This window comes from Phocoena sinus, chromosome 4, assembly GCF_008692025.1.
Source record: "Phocoena sinus isolate mPhoSin1 chromosome 4, mPhoSin1.pri, whole genome shotgun sequence".
Taxonomy (NCBI): Eukaryota; Metazoa; Chordata; class Mammalia; order Artiodactyla; family Phocoenidae; genus Phocoena; species Phocoena sinus.
The window spans coordinates 70,621,480-70,636,080 of record NC_045766.1 but is presented as its reverse complement, the minus strand read 5'-3'; the positions used below and the strand labels follow the sequence as shown (position 1 = coordinate 70,636,080).

At 44.7% G+C, this 14,601-nt stretch overlaps 1 protein-coding gene across 6 annotated transcripts in view; it reads left to right on the top strand.

The window, feature by feature from the left end:
- TMEM44 (transmembrane protein 44) overlaps positions 1-14,601 on the top strand; it is a 48,292-nt gene that overhangs the window by 29,501 nt on the left and 4,190 nt on the right. For 2 of the 6 annotated variants that reach the window (XM_032631386.1, XM_032631384.1), the window contains exons 10-11: positions 1,694-1,723; positions 4,556-4,967. The exons of 1 other annotated variant lie outside the window; for it this stretch is intronic. In XM_032631386.1, coding sequence (XP_032487277.1) covers positions 1,694-1,723; positions 4,556-4,666 — 141 coding nt within the window. In that variant the 3' untranslated portion in view covers positions 4,667-4,967. Of the gene's footprint in view, positions 1-1,690; positions 1,724-4,555; positions 5,466-14,601 lie in introns of those variants that run through there. 3 more of the 6 variants (XM_032631383.1, XM_032631385.1, XM_032631387.1) reach the window with 3 other exon arrangements.

The window sequence follows — 14,601 nt, the reverse complement described above, 5'->3', positions numbered from 1 at the left end:
TTCCCCAGCAGGATGTCATTAAAAGATGAATGCTGTGGAATTATCACGGTTTTGTTAGGTATTAATGGCATTGTGCTTAGGAGTTTTTAAGTCCTTATCTATGAGATACGTACTGAAGTATTTACAGATGAAATTATTTACTTTAAAATACTTCAGCAAATAAAAAATTGGGGGAGCTAGAGCAAATGAAAGAGAATATGTCCACAGGTGTTCATTAGATTATTCTTTTGCTTTTGTGTATGACTGAAAATCTTATAATTAAAAAGTTGTTCAAAAGAAAAAGACATGGTACAGCTGAAGTCAGTGATGACTCAAGTTTTCTAGGTCCATTCTGTCCTCCCGTGGAACGGGGGAAGGAGTTCATAGGTACCAGGCTGGAAGCATGTGACCTGAAAGGGGTGGGTGGGAGAGGGAGGGAAGAGGGAGAAACTGGGGAGATGACTCTCAAGCTACATTTCTGCCACCCACATCCCCATATCCTGCCCTCCCTCCTGCAGCGGCCACCACATCCTACCCAGCAGGGGCCAGTGAATTCTTGTGGGGGGCACTGACCAAGGACCCAGCTTTGGTGCCCCTTCCCTGCCCTCCTCAGTTTCAAGTTTGGACCTCTGCCCTTCACCTCCAGTCTGCCAGGTGCCCTGCCACTGAGCTTGGGGCACAGCTCTGCCAGCACAGCCTGGGTCAGACCTCTCTGCCTGACTCCACCCCTACCTCCAGCTCTGACCCAGAATGGGACTTGTGCAGGCCCCAGAGCAGAGCCCCATCTCTGGGCTAGCAGTGACCAGTGGACAAATAGAGGTGTTCAATAAAGTGTTTATAATCTTAACAGATACACAGCTGCACCCATGCACACACGTACGGATTCACGTAACAGACTTGGCTGAGTGCATTCCGCCAGCCCTGCCAGTCCTGAAGACTCAAAGTTGAGTCAAACTGCAGCCCTCAAGGAGCTCAGAAAAACCAAACAGAAGCAAACAAACAGAAGTTGTTCAAAATGGAAATTTTAAAAGAATTGAACAGTAGGGGCTTTGTTTCAATGTGACAATAAAGCCAAATCCTGTGTACCGTGCAGATTGGCAGATCAGTGTAACAGACATTTGCAGATTCAGAGCTTATGAATACACACACACGCACGTGTCCTGGGCACTACAGGAGGCGCTGGGCGAATGAGAGCAGACGGCGACACTACCCTTCAAGAACCTGAGCCAGACATATTTGAGGCTTGGGGTGGAACCAACCGTGCAGTAAAGGCTGATTAAATATGAATCTCGGCTGGTAGCAAATACCCCATAGTTTCAAGATGAGGATTTTATTTGCATCTCTCTTTCTTAGTCTTATGGGTTTGTGTTGACTCATCTCAGCCATGTGGTTAATAAATGGAATCTTTATGATTATGCCTAATAATAACTTCTAACAGTAATTTAAAAATCTGCATAGATGATAATTTTTTCAAGGACCTGTAGCCCTTCATAATTCTCACAGTTATCCTACTGACCATTTAACTAAGTTGTAGCCACTAGTGGCTGCTGCCTTTTTGCTTGCTGAAGTCAGTTGTTCCTTTGCCTCCGGACCAGCGGAGGGCCTTTCTCCTGGCTCACGGAGCAGACAGGGGCTGGCGCTGATCTCTGCTCTGTGATGGTGGCAAAATCTAGTCAACACTTTTTTTTTAATCTCTCTTTTTATTCTGCAGCAGAACTATTGGGAAGCCCTAAACTCGGAGCAGGTATGGACAATCGTACTCTCTCTTTATTCTGCAAGAGACTTCCTGTGGCTTGATTTCAGTTCCTGCTTTTGTGAGCCCCCCTTGGATGGCTGGGCCCGTGCCAAATTCCTCTAGGAAAAAAAAAGAATTTGAAAATGAGTGGAGAGTCTGAAAGTCGAGGGTTTTTTCCAGGCTCTCCATTTCAGAGTTCTGTCTGCTTTGTCCAAACCATCTAGTAGGGGCTCAGAGAAGACGCATAACCCAAGGAAGAAACTTGCTTGGAACAAAAGTTTTTGAACAAGAGGAAGCCCAGCAGGTCACTAATGGTAGCGGTGCTGGGAGTGGCTACAGGAGTTGAGATCAACATTCCCCTGTGTTGTCATTGTGAGACCTTGGGCAGCTGGCTGCTGTCTCTGTGCCCTCCTCGCCTCCAAGCGACAAATAAGCACGTGATTCATGACAGCCACCTGTGCCTGTCACCTCCCAGGATTTTTTTTCTGATAAGAGAGTAGATTATCTTTTGCTCAAATTCTCTGAATGCCTGGATTCCAGTGATGTTTTTATTACTTAAAATGACATTTTAAAACACAATATTCCGGGAATCCAGAAGGAAGAGATTTAAATTGTTTTCGAAGGCTTAATCCACTTTAAAGAGTGCACCTGACCAGAGTGGTGGGCTGTTTCTGTTTGCCAGCAGCGGAATTGGTCAGGAGTAGCAAGGATAACTCTTAAGAAGGCATTTTAGGAGCTGGAGCTGTGGTTTTGACACATCAGGGCGGCTAAGAACCACCCTAAGAGCTTGTTCAAATGCCAAGCCTTAGGTCCCAACCCACAGATAGGGTCTAGGGTGGGTCCCCAGCATCAGCCTTTTCTTTTTTTTTTTTTTGCTGTACGAGGGCCTCTCACTGTTGTGGCCTCTCCTGTTGCGGAGCACAGGCTCCAGACGCACAGGCTCAGCGGCCATGGCTCATGGGCCCAGCCGCTCCGCGGCATGTGGGATCTTCCCGGACCAGGAGACGACCCCGAGTCCCCTGCATCGGCAGGCGGACTCTCAACCACTGCGCCACCAGGGAAGCCCAGCATCACTCTTTTTAATGAGCACCCTGGGCGCTCCTGGTGAGACTGGTCCAGAACTGAGATCTAGAACGTGGGTCTCCACTTGAAAACAGAATTCGTCAAAAAGCACACTGTCCATTCTCAGAGAATGGAACAGGCCCCCACTTCCACTACTAGGCAACTGGGTCTCAGAGGCTGAGGGGCCAGGGAGCTCTTTTACTTGGGATCTCTGATAACGTCTGGAAGGAGTTTGCTTAGAGGTGTCCGCCCAAGTCTGCTTCCACAGGTAGATGAGAGATTAGCATACGTGTGCCTGACACAGCCCCAGACACGTCCAAGGGGCTGAGCTGCACCAACGAAATCAGCTCAGTCTCTGGCCTGAAAGGTTACTGGGGATGAGGTGGTCTTTTTAACACGATGCTGTTTTTCATGACCAAGTAGTAGAACTCAGTTCAGTTATGAGCAGTAAATCAGTAATTGAATGGGACTCTTTCTGTGGGAAACAAAGCTACAGTTTGTGTTTTATAACTAGTGGGGTGTGGGCATTATCTTTCAGTGGCTCAGGAAGCCTTGAGGACCTTGTTCTGACCCTCTGAGGACTGGACTGTTTGATTCTGCTCAGGTTTGAGTAGCTGGTGGAACACTTTTCTTGGAGTGCATGTCCACGCCTGGCTCTATTTTCTTGCCCAAATAGATTGTCTGGCCCGGGCTGACACATCCTATGTGGCCTTTGCTTGTTGTTTCCTGGGTCTTTTGCTACTGTCAAATGCAACCTTATGACTCAGAATCACCAGTCATAGAAACTCAGAAATGAGAGATCGTATTATCTAGTTGCTGATTCAGCCTCCCGATTTACACATGGAGAAATCAAGATCCAGAGAAGAGAAAGCAAGTTAGTGGCAGAAAGAGGACCTGAGCCCAACCCCTACTTGCCTCTGTGGCTGGAATCACTAAAGATGATGCCCTTGCTCTTGGCCCACATGAAAAGCTCTCTCTTTTATCTGTCGTTTTAGAACAGTGGAGGCTTTTGCAAACAGTTTCATCAGTGCTTGTGTGCTCACCGATTTTTTTTTCTTTTAACCTTTTTTTTTAACCCCTGCACATTTCAATTTCCCATACTTGTCTGAGTCAGAGTGATGAAATATTCACTGGCAGTGGCCACCGCTCTGGATTAGGTTTTAAATGTTTGTTTTTGACAAGTCTGCTGACCTCAAGTTTAGAGGAAACACCATGTGGGGGGGGGCAAGGACAGTCCGGTGCCCTACTCCTAAGAAGCTCTGTCATCTACCTGAGAGCACAAGGTGGACACCCAGGGCAGGGCTGCCCGAGCTCAACTGCAAACCAGTGGTACAGGCAGTATAGAGAAGCTGGGAAGAGCTCAGTGGGTGTCAGGATAGGCTTCTTGGAAGAGGAGGAACTTACCTGGGCCATAAAGAATGGGTTGAGTTTGCCTGGTCTTTTCCAGGAATGAGTTAGGCAGGGAGGTGGGAATTCTCAGGATAAAGGGAGCATGACTGAGTCTCACTAGAGAAGGACTTGGTGAAGAGAGGGGAACAGAGAGTAGGAGGGGGAAGTAGGATTGGTCTGTTCAGAGTGGCTGTCCATTAATTCCTTGATTTAAAGTTATACTTGCCCTGTTAGCTTCTAGAAACACAGTCCTGGTTAACTTGTCCTTACCTGTTTGTTCTTGTCTGTGCCTGGGCCATGAGAACCAGGATTGGAGCTGTCATTGGGGAAATTGTAAGAGATGGGAAGGGCCTCTTCCACCAAGGTACCTCTTGTGTCTTTTCTCCACAGTGGGATCCTGAAGACGTAAACCTTGGAGGGAACAAAGACAACATGGAGCTATTCAGACCCCGGGTGCACAGGTGGTCTATGAAGCCAGTGGACTTGACCTCTGATAAGTAACACTTTCAGGAGCCAGCTCAGCAGCTCAGAGCCCAAGGTCAAGGTTTGGTCAGGAGCTGAGCAGGGATCAACCTGCAGAGACAGCCATGGCAGGAATTTAAGCTTCTGCCAAGGCCGCCCATGAAAGTGAGGAACCAGGAGCTGTCACGGAGCTTGGCTGGTCTGCACCATGGCTCAGAATGGAGCTAAGACCTTGGGCCCTGTGGACAGACCTGGACACACCCAGAGTTTGTTCTGAAAATTCAAAGTTCACAAACCAATCTTGCTTTGAAATATAATCTAGAATAGTTTGGTCTCTCTTTTCCCTTTCCCTTTGGATTCAACCCTACTCTGAATATCTGCTACAAATGAGCTCATGTAACAAACAGCTAATATGCTTGGATCTTAGTAAAGCCCCACTCCATAAGACCTGGCTAAGCCTAGAGAGGGGTGGGCCCGCATTTGGGGGGTTTGGGACACAGTCACAGGTTCTGATGGGACCTGGCTCCTGCCCTCCAGTCACCCACTTGAGTTTTCTGCTGGAAGTTGAGAGAGGACTGTTTGATCAACCAAGTGTTTGCAAGGTCACTGGTATTGCAAGGGTGAGCAAAGCAAAGTGCTCTAGGTACCAGGACTTGCTGCAGCCTGGCCCAGTGTGTGCTGGGCTAGGGTCTGCAGGTGCAGGGAACTGTCTGCTTCAGGAGGTAACTGAAAGCATGCAAAGGGTAAGAGGCACGATGGGAGGGGCTCGAAATCCCCTCTCAGGATTATTTTGGAGCTACGGCGGGAGGAACGCTGGAATGAATAAATCCTGATTGAGTGCACTGAAGCGTCTCACCATGGAGCGCAGAGATACGTCTGAATCCCAGCACAGCCACAGAAGTTGGCCACCAGGGAACCTGGGAGAAATGCCAGGAAACACAGCTCTGCTTCTGGCTGGCCCCTGGCAGCCTGTGTGACTCAGCTGCAGCTGCCCAGTTGCTCGTGAGGGGTAGTGCAAGTCCCAGCAGCATGAAAGAGGGGTTGCCTCAGGGAAGCAGGTTGTTCCACAGGTCTCTGCACAGATTCCAATCCCCTGCATGATCTCTGGACTAGAAGTGAACCTAAAGCCACCCTATTTATCCAACTGCTTTGGACCCTGGTTGTCTTTTGTTTTGTTTTTTTTTAAAACATCTTTATTGGGGTATAATTGCTTTACAATGGTGTGTTAGTTTCTGCTTTATAACAAAGTGAATCAGTTATACATATACATATGTTCCCATATCTCTTCCCTCTTGCGTCTCCCTCCCTCCCACTCTCCCTATCCCACCCCTCCAGGCGGTCACAAAGCACCGAGCCGATATCCCTGTGCTATGCGGCTGCTTCCCACTAGTTATCTACCTTACGTTTGTTAGTGTATATGTGTCCATGACTCTCTCTCGCCCTGTCACAGCTCACCCTTCCCCTCCCCATATCCTCAAGTCCGTTCTCCAGTAGGTCTGTGTCTTTATTCCTGTCTTACCCCTAGGCTCTTTATGACCTTTTTTTTCTTCTTAAATTCCATATATATGTGTTAGCATACGGTATTTGTCTTTTTCTTTCTGACTTACTTCACTCTGTATGACAGACTCTAGGTCTATCCACCTCATTACAAATAGCTCAATTTCATTTCTTTTTAGGGCTGAGTAATATTCCATTGTATATATGTGCCACATCTTCTTTATCCATTCATCCGATGATGGGCACGTAGGTTGGACCCTGGTTGTCTTTTAATGGAGTTTGCTAAAGTCCATTTTGCTTTGTGATCTTAATCACTGAAGCTGTACTGTGAGGGAAGATGAAACTTTTAACTGGGGACAGGGGGAGGTTGGGAGAACATTCCAGCAGATGAAACCACACAGAGGATTGGAAGCAGGGAAGGGGGGAATCTAGCTAAGGAAAGAGGACTCTGATGTGGCCAGAATAGATGTAGGGGGTGGGTGAAGAGGCTGGAAAGGACCCTGGGAGTTGTTGCTTAATTCTGTGGCTGACTGGTAGCTATTGCAAGATACAGAGAGGAAGCTGACTGACATGCCTCAGGTGGGCCACAGCTGATTGGTGAGTTTTACATTCCTGCAGCCACAACTTTTCAAGAAGCAGAACTGTACAGTCATGGATACAGTACCAACTTGGGGAACGTGTTTAATTTGATTACTAACAGCAGGGCAGGAGGAGGGCTCATCTTTGGAAAGGCAGAAGGCCTGGGGACAGGATGACATCCCTGGAGTTTGTCTTTAGCACATCGCCCCTCCCAACGGGAGGCTGGCTCATGTCCCTGGGGCACCAGAAATTGGTTGGATCCTAATGGAAACGGCCATTCACTCAAGAATATCAAATGATCTTGCTGACTTTGCACAGCACAAACTACTTGAGCTCCAGACGTTAACCATCTCCCTAGATCCCATCGTCCCTGCCTCTTCCTTCACAAACCAGTTATCGTTGTCCAAGCTGGTGTCAAAATGGAATCCCAGAGTGAACCTTTACACTGACAAATTTGGCAGCGAAGTTTGGCCTCATTGTTCAATGAGAATCTGCCTGCTATGCAACGCTCTGGAGCCTTTGGGAAGAGGTGCCAACCCAAATGCCTTCCTCCTAGCAGGAGTGTTCCCACCCTGGGCCTCCGCTGCAGCTTCGTGCCCTGGCCGTTAGTCAGACCAGGAGGATAACGGGAGTTACTTGCCCTGAAGACCCACTGAGCAGTGCAAGGGGGTTACCTACACCAGGGAGAAGCTGGGGAACCAACTGTGTAATCATCCTCTCCTGCCCACTCATCTGGAGGTGAGAGATGGTATAATAGTTGTAGCTGTGCTGCCTATTATCTGCATGGCTTGGAGCTTGTTACCTGACCTTTGTGAACTCCTGGGGTAGACTGAGGATAATACCTATCTAGAAAGCTTGTTGTGAAGATTAAATAACGTATATGAAATGCATAACACTACGTGACTCAAAGTAGACATTGAAGAGGGATTAGTTTCCTTCCTCCCTATAATTCCTGGCCACATATGACCTGCAAGCCAGTTGGTAACCAAAGAATCAGACCCACAGATGGAAGGGACTTCAGAGGATTGAATTGCCTTGACAACAACCCCAATAAGTGATTAAAGTGATTACCCACCCCCTTCATAAGCTACTCAAAAAAAAAAAATTTCACCCATTTTAATCTCTCAAGGAAAGAAGTCTGTGTGATTTAGGGAGAGCTCTATCCCTAAGATTTTCTTAAAACCCTGTCTAGATCCTGAAGAACCAATCCCCTTATCTCCCCCAGTACTTCAGTACGATGAAGAGATTTATGAGCAGTCATCTGATGCCACACTCACATCTGATTGTTACAACTGGGTATGAGCTCCTCCAGAGCAAGGAGAGGCACTGGGCCAAGGAGCCTGGCTGGGCTCCAGTTCCTGTGTCTGATTCAGCGTGATCCTTGTTAAGTCATTTCCCTTTCTGATCACAGTTTCATCATCTGTAAAATGCAAGGACAGATTTCTTTCCTTTTTTTTTTGACCTTTTATGAATATGCCAGTGAATTTTTTTTTTTTTTTTTTGGCGGTACACAGGCCTCTTACTGCCGTGGCCTCTCCCGCTGTGGAGCACAGGCTCCGGATGCGCAGGCTCAGCGGCCATGGCTCACAGGCCCAGCCGCTCGCGGCGTGTGGGATCTTCCCGGACTGGGGCACGAACCCATGTCCCCTGCATCGGCAGGCAGACTCCCAACCACTGCGCCACCAGGGAAGCCCACCAGTGAATTTTTTTTTTCCTACAGAAGACTGACATCTTCATAAACTCTCAAGAAAGAGATAATATCAAGAGAAATTTCAGATATATTTAAAAAATAGGTTTCATTATATAATATACACTTCTCTCTGTTTGGATTTTACTATCCATTTAAGATAAAATTCCCCTTTTATGAAGAACCAAGGCTTTGTTGTAACAAGAAGAGATCACAGCATTTGATGTTTAAAATTTTTGCAGTTTCCTTCCAGTACTGAAAATTTTAAAATATGATATATGAATATTTTCCAGTGACAGAAAAAGAATTCTGTATCGATCATTAAGAAAAAGAAGAGGGCTTCCCTGGCGCAGTGGTTGAGAGTCCGCCTGCTGATGCAGGTAACACGGGTTCGTACTCCGGTCCGGGAAGATCCCACTTGCCGCGGAGCGGCTGGGCCCGTGAGCCATGGCCGCTGAGCCTGCGCGTCCGGAGCCTGTGCTCCACAACGGGAGAGGCAGGCCACAACAGTGAGAGGCCTAAGTACTGCAAAAAAAAAAAAAAAAAAAGAGCAGTGTCTTAGTGTTTCAAGGCTAATTTTGCAACGTTTCCAAGATCCTCTCCACTTCTTTTGCTGTCCCTTCTTGATCATCTCCCTCCACAGTTTCCAGCTATGAGGGCATTGCTCTACTCTCTTCCACTTTTCATTGTTTTTTTCTAACATTCAAGTCGATGTTTTGACAGAGGAGGCTCTACCTTGAATGAACCCAAGATTTGGTGTAATGGTGACTAACATCTCTTCAAGAAGTTTACACGTGCCTGTCTAGTATTATTCTAAAGGTCATCATCGCGTGAGAGAGACAGTCTTAGATCAGGGAATGGTGCTAAATCAAGTGACTTAGAGCACATCTGATTTGTTGTTCCCTTACCCAACTCTGAAAACCAAACAAGGTACCAGGCATCCAGCACCAATGCCTCTGGACTGGACACTTCATTGACAGTGTCTCAGTTAATCTGTCGCCTAGAGAACTCAGCATACCCTCCCAATTCCATTGGAAATTTTCCACGGGCAGTCGATATTGGCGGCAGAGGGCCAGGCTCTTCTCTTCCTGGTCCTCGGGGTCTTGCAGCTGTGATTGCAAGAGGGCTTAGTCCCTGTCGTAGGTCAGGAGCGCTCGCTCCCTCTTCACTGTCCACTGGGCTCCTCCACGACCGTCCTGGCGGGGCAGTAAGTGGTCTCCTCAAACTGCGACGGCGAAGGAGGCCACTGTTGGCACCGTCAGAAGTGAATCCCGACCTCCCACTGGCTACTTCTCCCTCAGAGAAGCGGCCTAACCCCGGCAGCCTGCTTCCCATTCAAACCTCTGTCCTGGGTCTTCCGGGAAGAGAAGAAATGCCCGGCCCCGCGAGTGAGTGCGCACTAAGCAGCTGCCGCCTCACGCGAGTCCGGCACATCCCACGCCGCCTCCAGGGCCCCAGACCGGCGCGGGGTCCTGTTTCGCCGCCTCCGGGGAGCTGCTGAGGGCGGCTCCTGGGGTGCATTTCACACCGCTGGTTTTGTAAGGGGATGATAACAAGATTACTGTTCCGAAATTATTGACAGCATTCAGCATCCTTTATGGTGTACTGGAAAACATCCTATTTGTTTTTAAATACATTTAAAATGTTTTTTGAAATATAGTGCCGGTACACAGTTTTTAAAAAGAGAATCAGATTGTAACAAAAGGCTTATGAAGGAAAACAGCAGTGCCCTGCTCCTCCGACCCCAAAGGTCCTGCTTCTCGCCCGTCCACTTTTTTTTTTAACTTCTTTATTGGAGTATAATTGCTTTACAGTGGTGTGTTACTTTCTGCTGTATAACAAAGTGAATCAGCTATACGTATAGTTATATCCCCATATCTCCTTCTTCTTGGTCTCCCTCCCACCCTCCCTATCCCACTCCTCTAAGTGGTCACAAAGTACCGAGCTGATCTCCCTGTGCTATGCGGCTGCTTCCCACTAGCTATCTATTTTACATTTGGGAGTGTATATATGTCCATGCCACTCTCTCACTTCATCCCAGCTTACCCATCCCCCTCCCCGTGTCCTCAAGTCCATTCTCTACGTCGGCGTCTTTATTCCTGTCATGCCCCTAGGTTCATCAGAACCTTTTATTTATTTTTTTAGATTCCATATATATGTGTTAGCATACAGTATTTGTTTTTCTCTTTCTGACTTACTTCACTCTGTGTGACACCCTCTAGGTCCATCCACCTCACTACAAATAACTCAATTTTGTTTCCTTTTATGGCTGAGTGATATTCCATTGTATATATGTGCCACATCTTCTTTATCCATTCATCTGTCGATGGACACTTAGGTTGCTTCCATGTCCTCGGTATTGTAAATAAGGCTGCAATGCACATTGTGGTACATGACTCTTTTTGAATTATGGTTTTCTCAGTGTATATGCCCCGTAGTGGGATTGCTGGGTGGTATGGTAGTTCTATTTTTAGTTATTTAAGGAACCTCCACACTGTTCTCCATAGTGGCTGTATCAATTTACATTCCCACCAACAGGCAAGAGGGTTCCCTTTTCTCCACACCCTCTCCAGCATTTGTTGTTTGTAGATTTCTTGAGGATGACCATTCTGACCAGTGTGAGGTGATACCACATTGTAGTTTTGATTTGCATTTCTCTAATGATTAGTGATTTTGAGCACCCTTTCATGTGTTTGTTGGCAATCTGTATATCTTCTTTGGAGAAATGTCTATTTATGTCTTCTGCCCATTTTTGGATTGGGTTGTTTGCTTTTTTGTTATTGAGCTGCATGAGCTGCTTGTAAATTTGGGAGATTAATCCTTTGTCAGTTGATTCATTGGCAAATATTTTCTCCCATTCTGAGGGTTGTCTTTTTGTCTTGTTTATGGTTTCCTTTGCTGTGCAAAAGCTTTTAAGTTTCATTAGGTCCAATTTGTTTATTTTTGTTTTCGTTTCCATTTCTCTAGGAGGTGGGTTAAAAAGGATCTTGCTGTGATTTATGTCATAGAGTGTTCTGCCTATGTTTTCTTCTAAGAGTTTGATAGTGTCTGGCCTTATATTTAGGTCTTTAATCCATTTTGAGTTTATTTTTGTGTGTGGTGTTAGGGAGTGTTCTAATTTCATTCTTTTACATGTAGCTGTCCAGTTTTCCAAGTACCACTTTTTGAAGAGGCTGTCTTTTCTCCATGGTGTATTCTTGCCTCCTTTATCAAAGATAAGTTGACCATATGTGCGTGGGTTTATCTCTGGGCTCTCTATCCTGTTCCATTAATCTATATTTCTGTTTTTGTGCCAGTACCATACTGTCTTCATTACTGTAGCTTTGTAGTATAGTCTGAACTTAAGGAGTCTGATTCCTCCAGCTCCATTTTTCTTTCTCAAGATTGCTTTGGCTATTCAGGGTCTTTTGTGTTTCCATACAAATTGTGAAATTTTTTGTTCTAGTTCTGTGAAAAATGCCATTGGTAGTTTGGTAGGGATTGTATTGAATCTGTAGATTGCTTTGGGTAGTATAGTCATTTTCACAATGTTGAGTCTTCCAATCTAAGAACATGGTATATCTCTCCATCTGTTTGTATCATCTTTAATTTCTTCCATCAGTGTCTTATAGTTTTCTGCATACAGGTCTTTTTTCTCCTTAGGTAGGTTTATTCCTAGGTAGCTTATTCTTTTTGTTGCAATGGTAAATGGGAGTGTTTCCTTAATTTCTCTTTTAGATTTTTCATCATTAGTGTATAGGAATGCAAGAGATTTCTGTGTATTAATTATGTATCCTGTTACTTTACCAAATTCATTTATTAGGTCTAGTAATTTTGTGGTAGCTTCTTTAGGATTCTCTATGTATAATATCTTGTCATTTGCAAGCAGTGACAGTTTTACTTCTTCTTTTCTGATTTGGATTCCTTTTATTTCTTTTTCTTCTCTGACTGCTGTGGCTAAAACTTCCAAAACTATGTTGAATAATAGTGGTGAGAGTGGACAACCTTGTCTTGTTCCTGATCTTAGAGGAAATGCTTTCAGTTTTTCACCATTAAGAGCGATGTTGGCTGTGGGTTTGTCATATATGGCCTTTATTGTGTTGAGGTAAGTTCCCTCTATGCCTACTTTTTGGAGGGTTTTTATCATAAACAGGTGCTGAATTTTGTCAAAAGCTTTTTGTGCATCTATTGAGATGATCGTATAGTTTTTATCCTTCAGTTTGTTAATATGGTTTATCACATTGATTGATTTGCATATATTGAAGAATCCTTTCATTCCTGGGATAAACCCCACTTGATCATGGTGTATGATCCTTTTAATGTGCTGTTGGATTCCGTTTGCTAGTATTTTGTTGAGGATTTTTGCATCGATGTTCATCAGTGATATTGGCCTGCAGTTTTCTTTCTTTGTGATATCTTTGTCTGGTTTTGATATCAGGGTGATGGTGGCCTCGTAGAATGAGTTTGGGAGTGTTCCTCCCTCTGCTACATTTTGGAAGAGTTTGAGAAGGATAGATGTTAGTTCTCTAAATGTTTGACAGAATTTGCCTGTGAAGCTATCTGGTCCTGGACTTCTGTTTGTTGGAATATTTTTAGTCACAGTTTCAATTTCAGTGCTTGTGTTTGGTCTGTTTATATTTTCTATTTCTTCCTGGTTCAGTCTTGGAGGCCTGTGCTTTTCTAAGAATTTGTCCATTTCTTCCAGGTTGTCCATTTTATTGGCATATAGTTGCATGTAGTAATCTCTCATGATCCTTTGTGTTTCTGCAGTGTCTGTTGTAACTTCTCTTTTTTCATTTCTAATTTTATTGATTTGAGTCCTCTCCCTCTTTTTCTTGATAAGTCTGGCTAATGATTTATCAATTTTGTTTATCTTCTCAAAGAACCAGGATTTAGTTTTATTGATCTTTGTTATTGTTTTCTTTGTTTCTATTTCATTTATTTCTGCTCTGATTTTTATGATTTCTTTCCTTCTGCTAACTTTGGGTTTTGTTTGTTCTTCTTTCTCTACTTCTTTTAGGTGTAATGTTAGATTGTTTATTTGAGATTTTTCTTGTTTCTTGCGGTAGGCTTGTGTAGCTATAAACTTCCCTCTTAGAACTGCTTTTCCTGCATCCTATTTGTTTTGGATCATCGTGTTTGCATTGTCATTTGTCTCTAGGTATTTTTTGATTTCCTCTTTGACTTCTTAGTGATCTCTAGGTTATTTAGTAATGTTTTGTTTAGCCTCCATGTGTTTATGTTTTTTAAGTTTTTTTTTTCCCTGTAATTGATTTCTAATCTCATAACATTGTGGTCAGAAAAGATGCTTGATATGATTTCAATTTTCTTAAATTTACTGAGGCTTTATTTGTGACCCAAGACGTGATATATCCTAGAGAACGTTCTGTGTGCACTTGAGAAAAAAATGTATACTGCCACTTTTGGGTGGAATGTTCTATAAATACCAATTAAATCTATCTGGTCTATTGTGTCATTTAAAGCTTTTGTTTCCTTGTTTATTTTGTTTGGATGATCTGTCCATTGGTGCAAGTGGGGTGTTAAAGTCCCCTACTATGATTGTGTTACTGCGGATTTCCCCTTATGGCTGTTAGCATTTGCCTTATGTATTGAGGTGCTCCTATGTAGGGTGCATAAATATTTACAGTTGTTATATCTCCTTCTTGGATTGATCCCTTGATTTTTTTTTTTTTTTTTCTTTTAAATGCCTCTCTCCTTACCAGGCTTCTTTTATTTATTTATTTATTTATTATTTTTGGCTGTGTTGGGTCTTCGTTTCTGTGCGAGGGCTTTCTCCAGTTGTGTCAAGCAGGGGCCACTCTTCATCGCGGTGCATGGGCCTTTCACTGTTGCGGCCTCTCTTGTTGCGGGGCGGAGGCTCCAGATGCCCAAGCTCAGTATTTCTGGCTCATGGGCCCAGTTGCTCTGCGGCATGTGGGATCTTCCCAGACCAGGGCTCGAACCCGTGTCCCCTGCATTGGCAGGCAGATTCTCAACCACTGCGCAACCAGGGAAGCCCCATCCCTTGATTTATATGTAGTGTCCTTCTTTGTCTCTTGTAATAGTCTTTATTTTAAAGTCTAGTTTTTCTGATATGAGAATTGCTGCTCTGCTTTTCTTTCGATTTCCAGTTACATGGAATATCTTTTTCCATCCCCTTACTTTCAGTCTGTATGTGTACCTAGGTCTGAAGTGGGTCTGTTATAGACAGCATATATATGGGTCTTGTTTT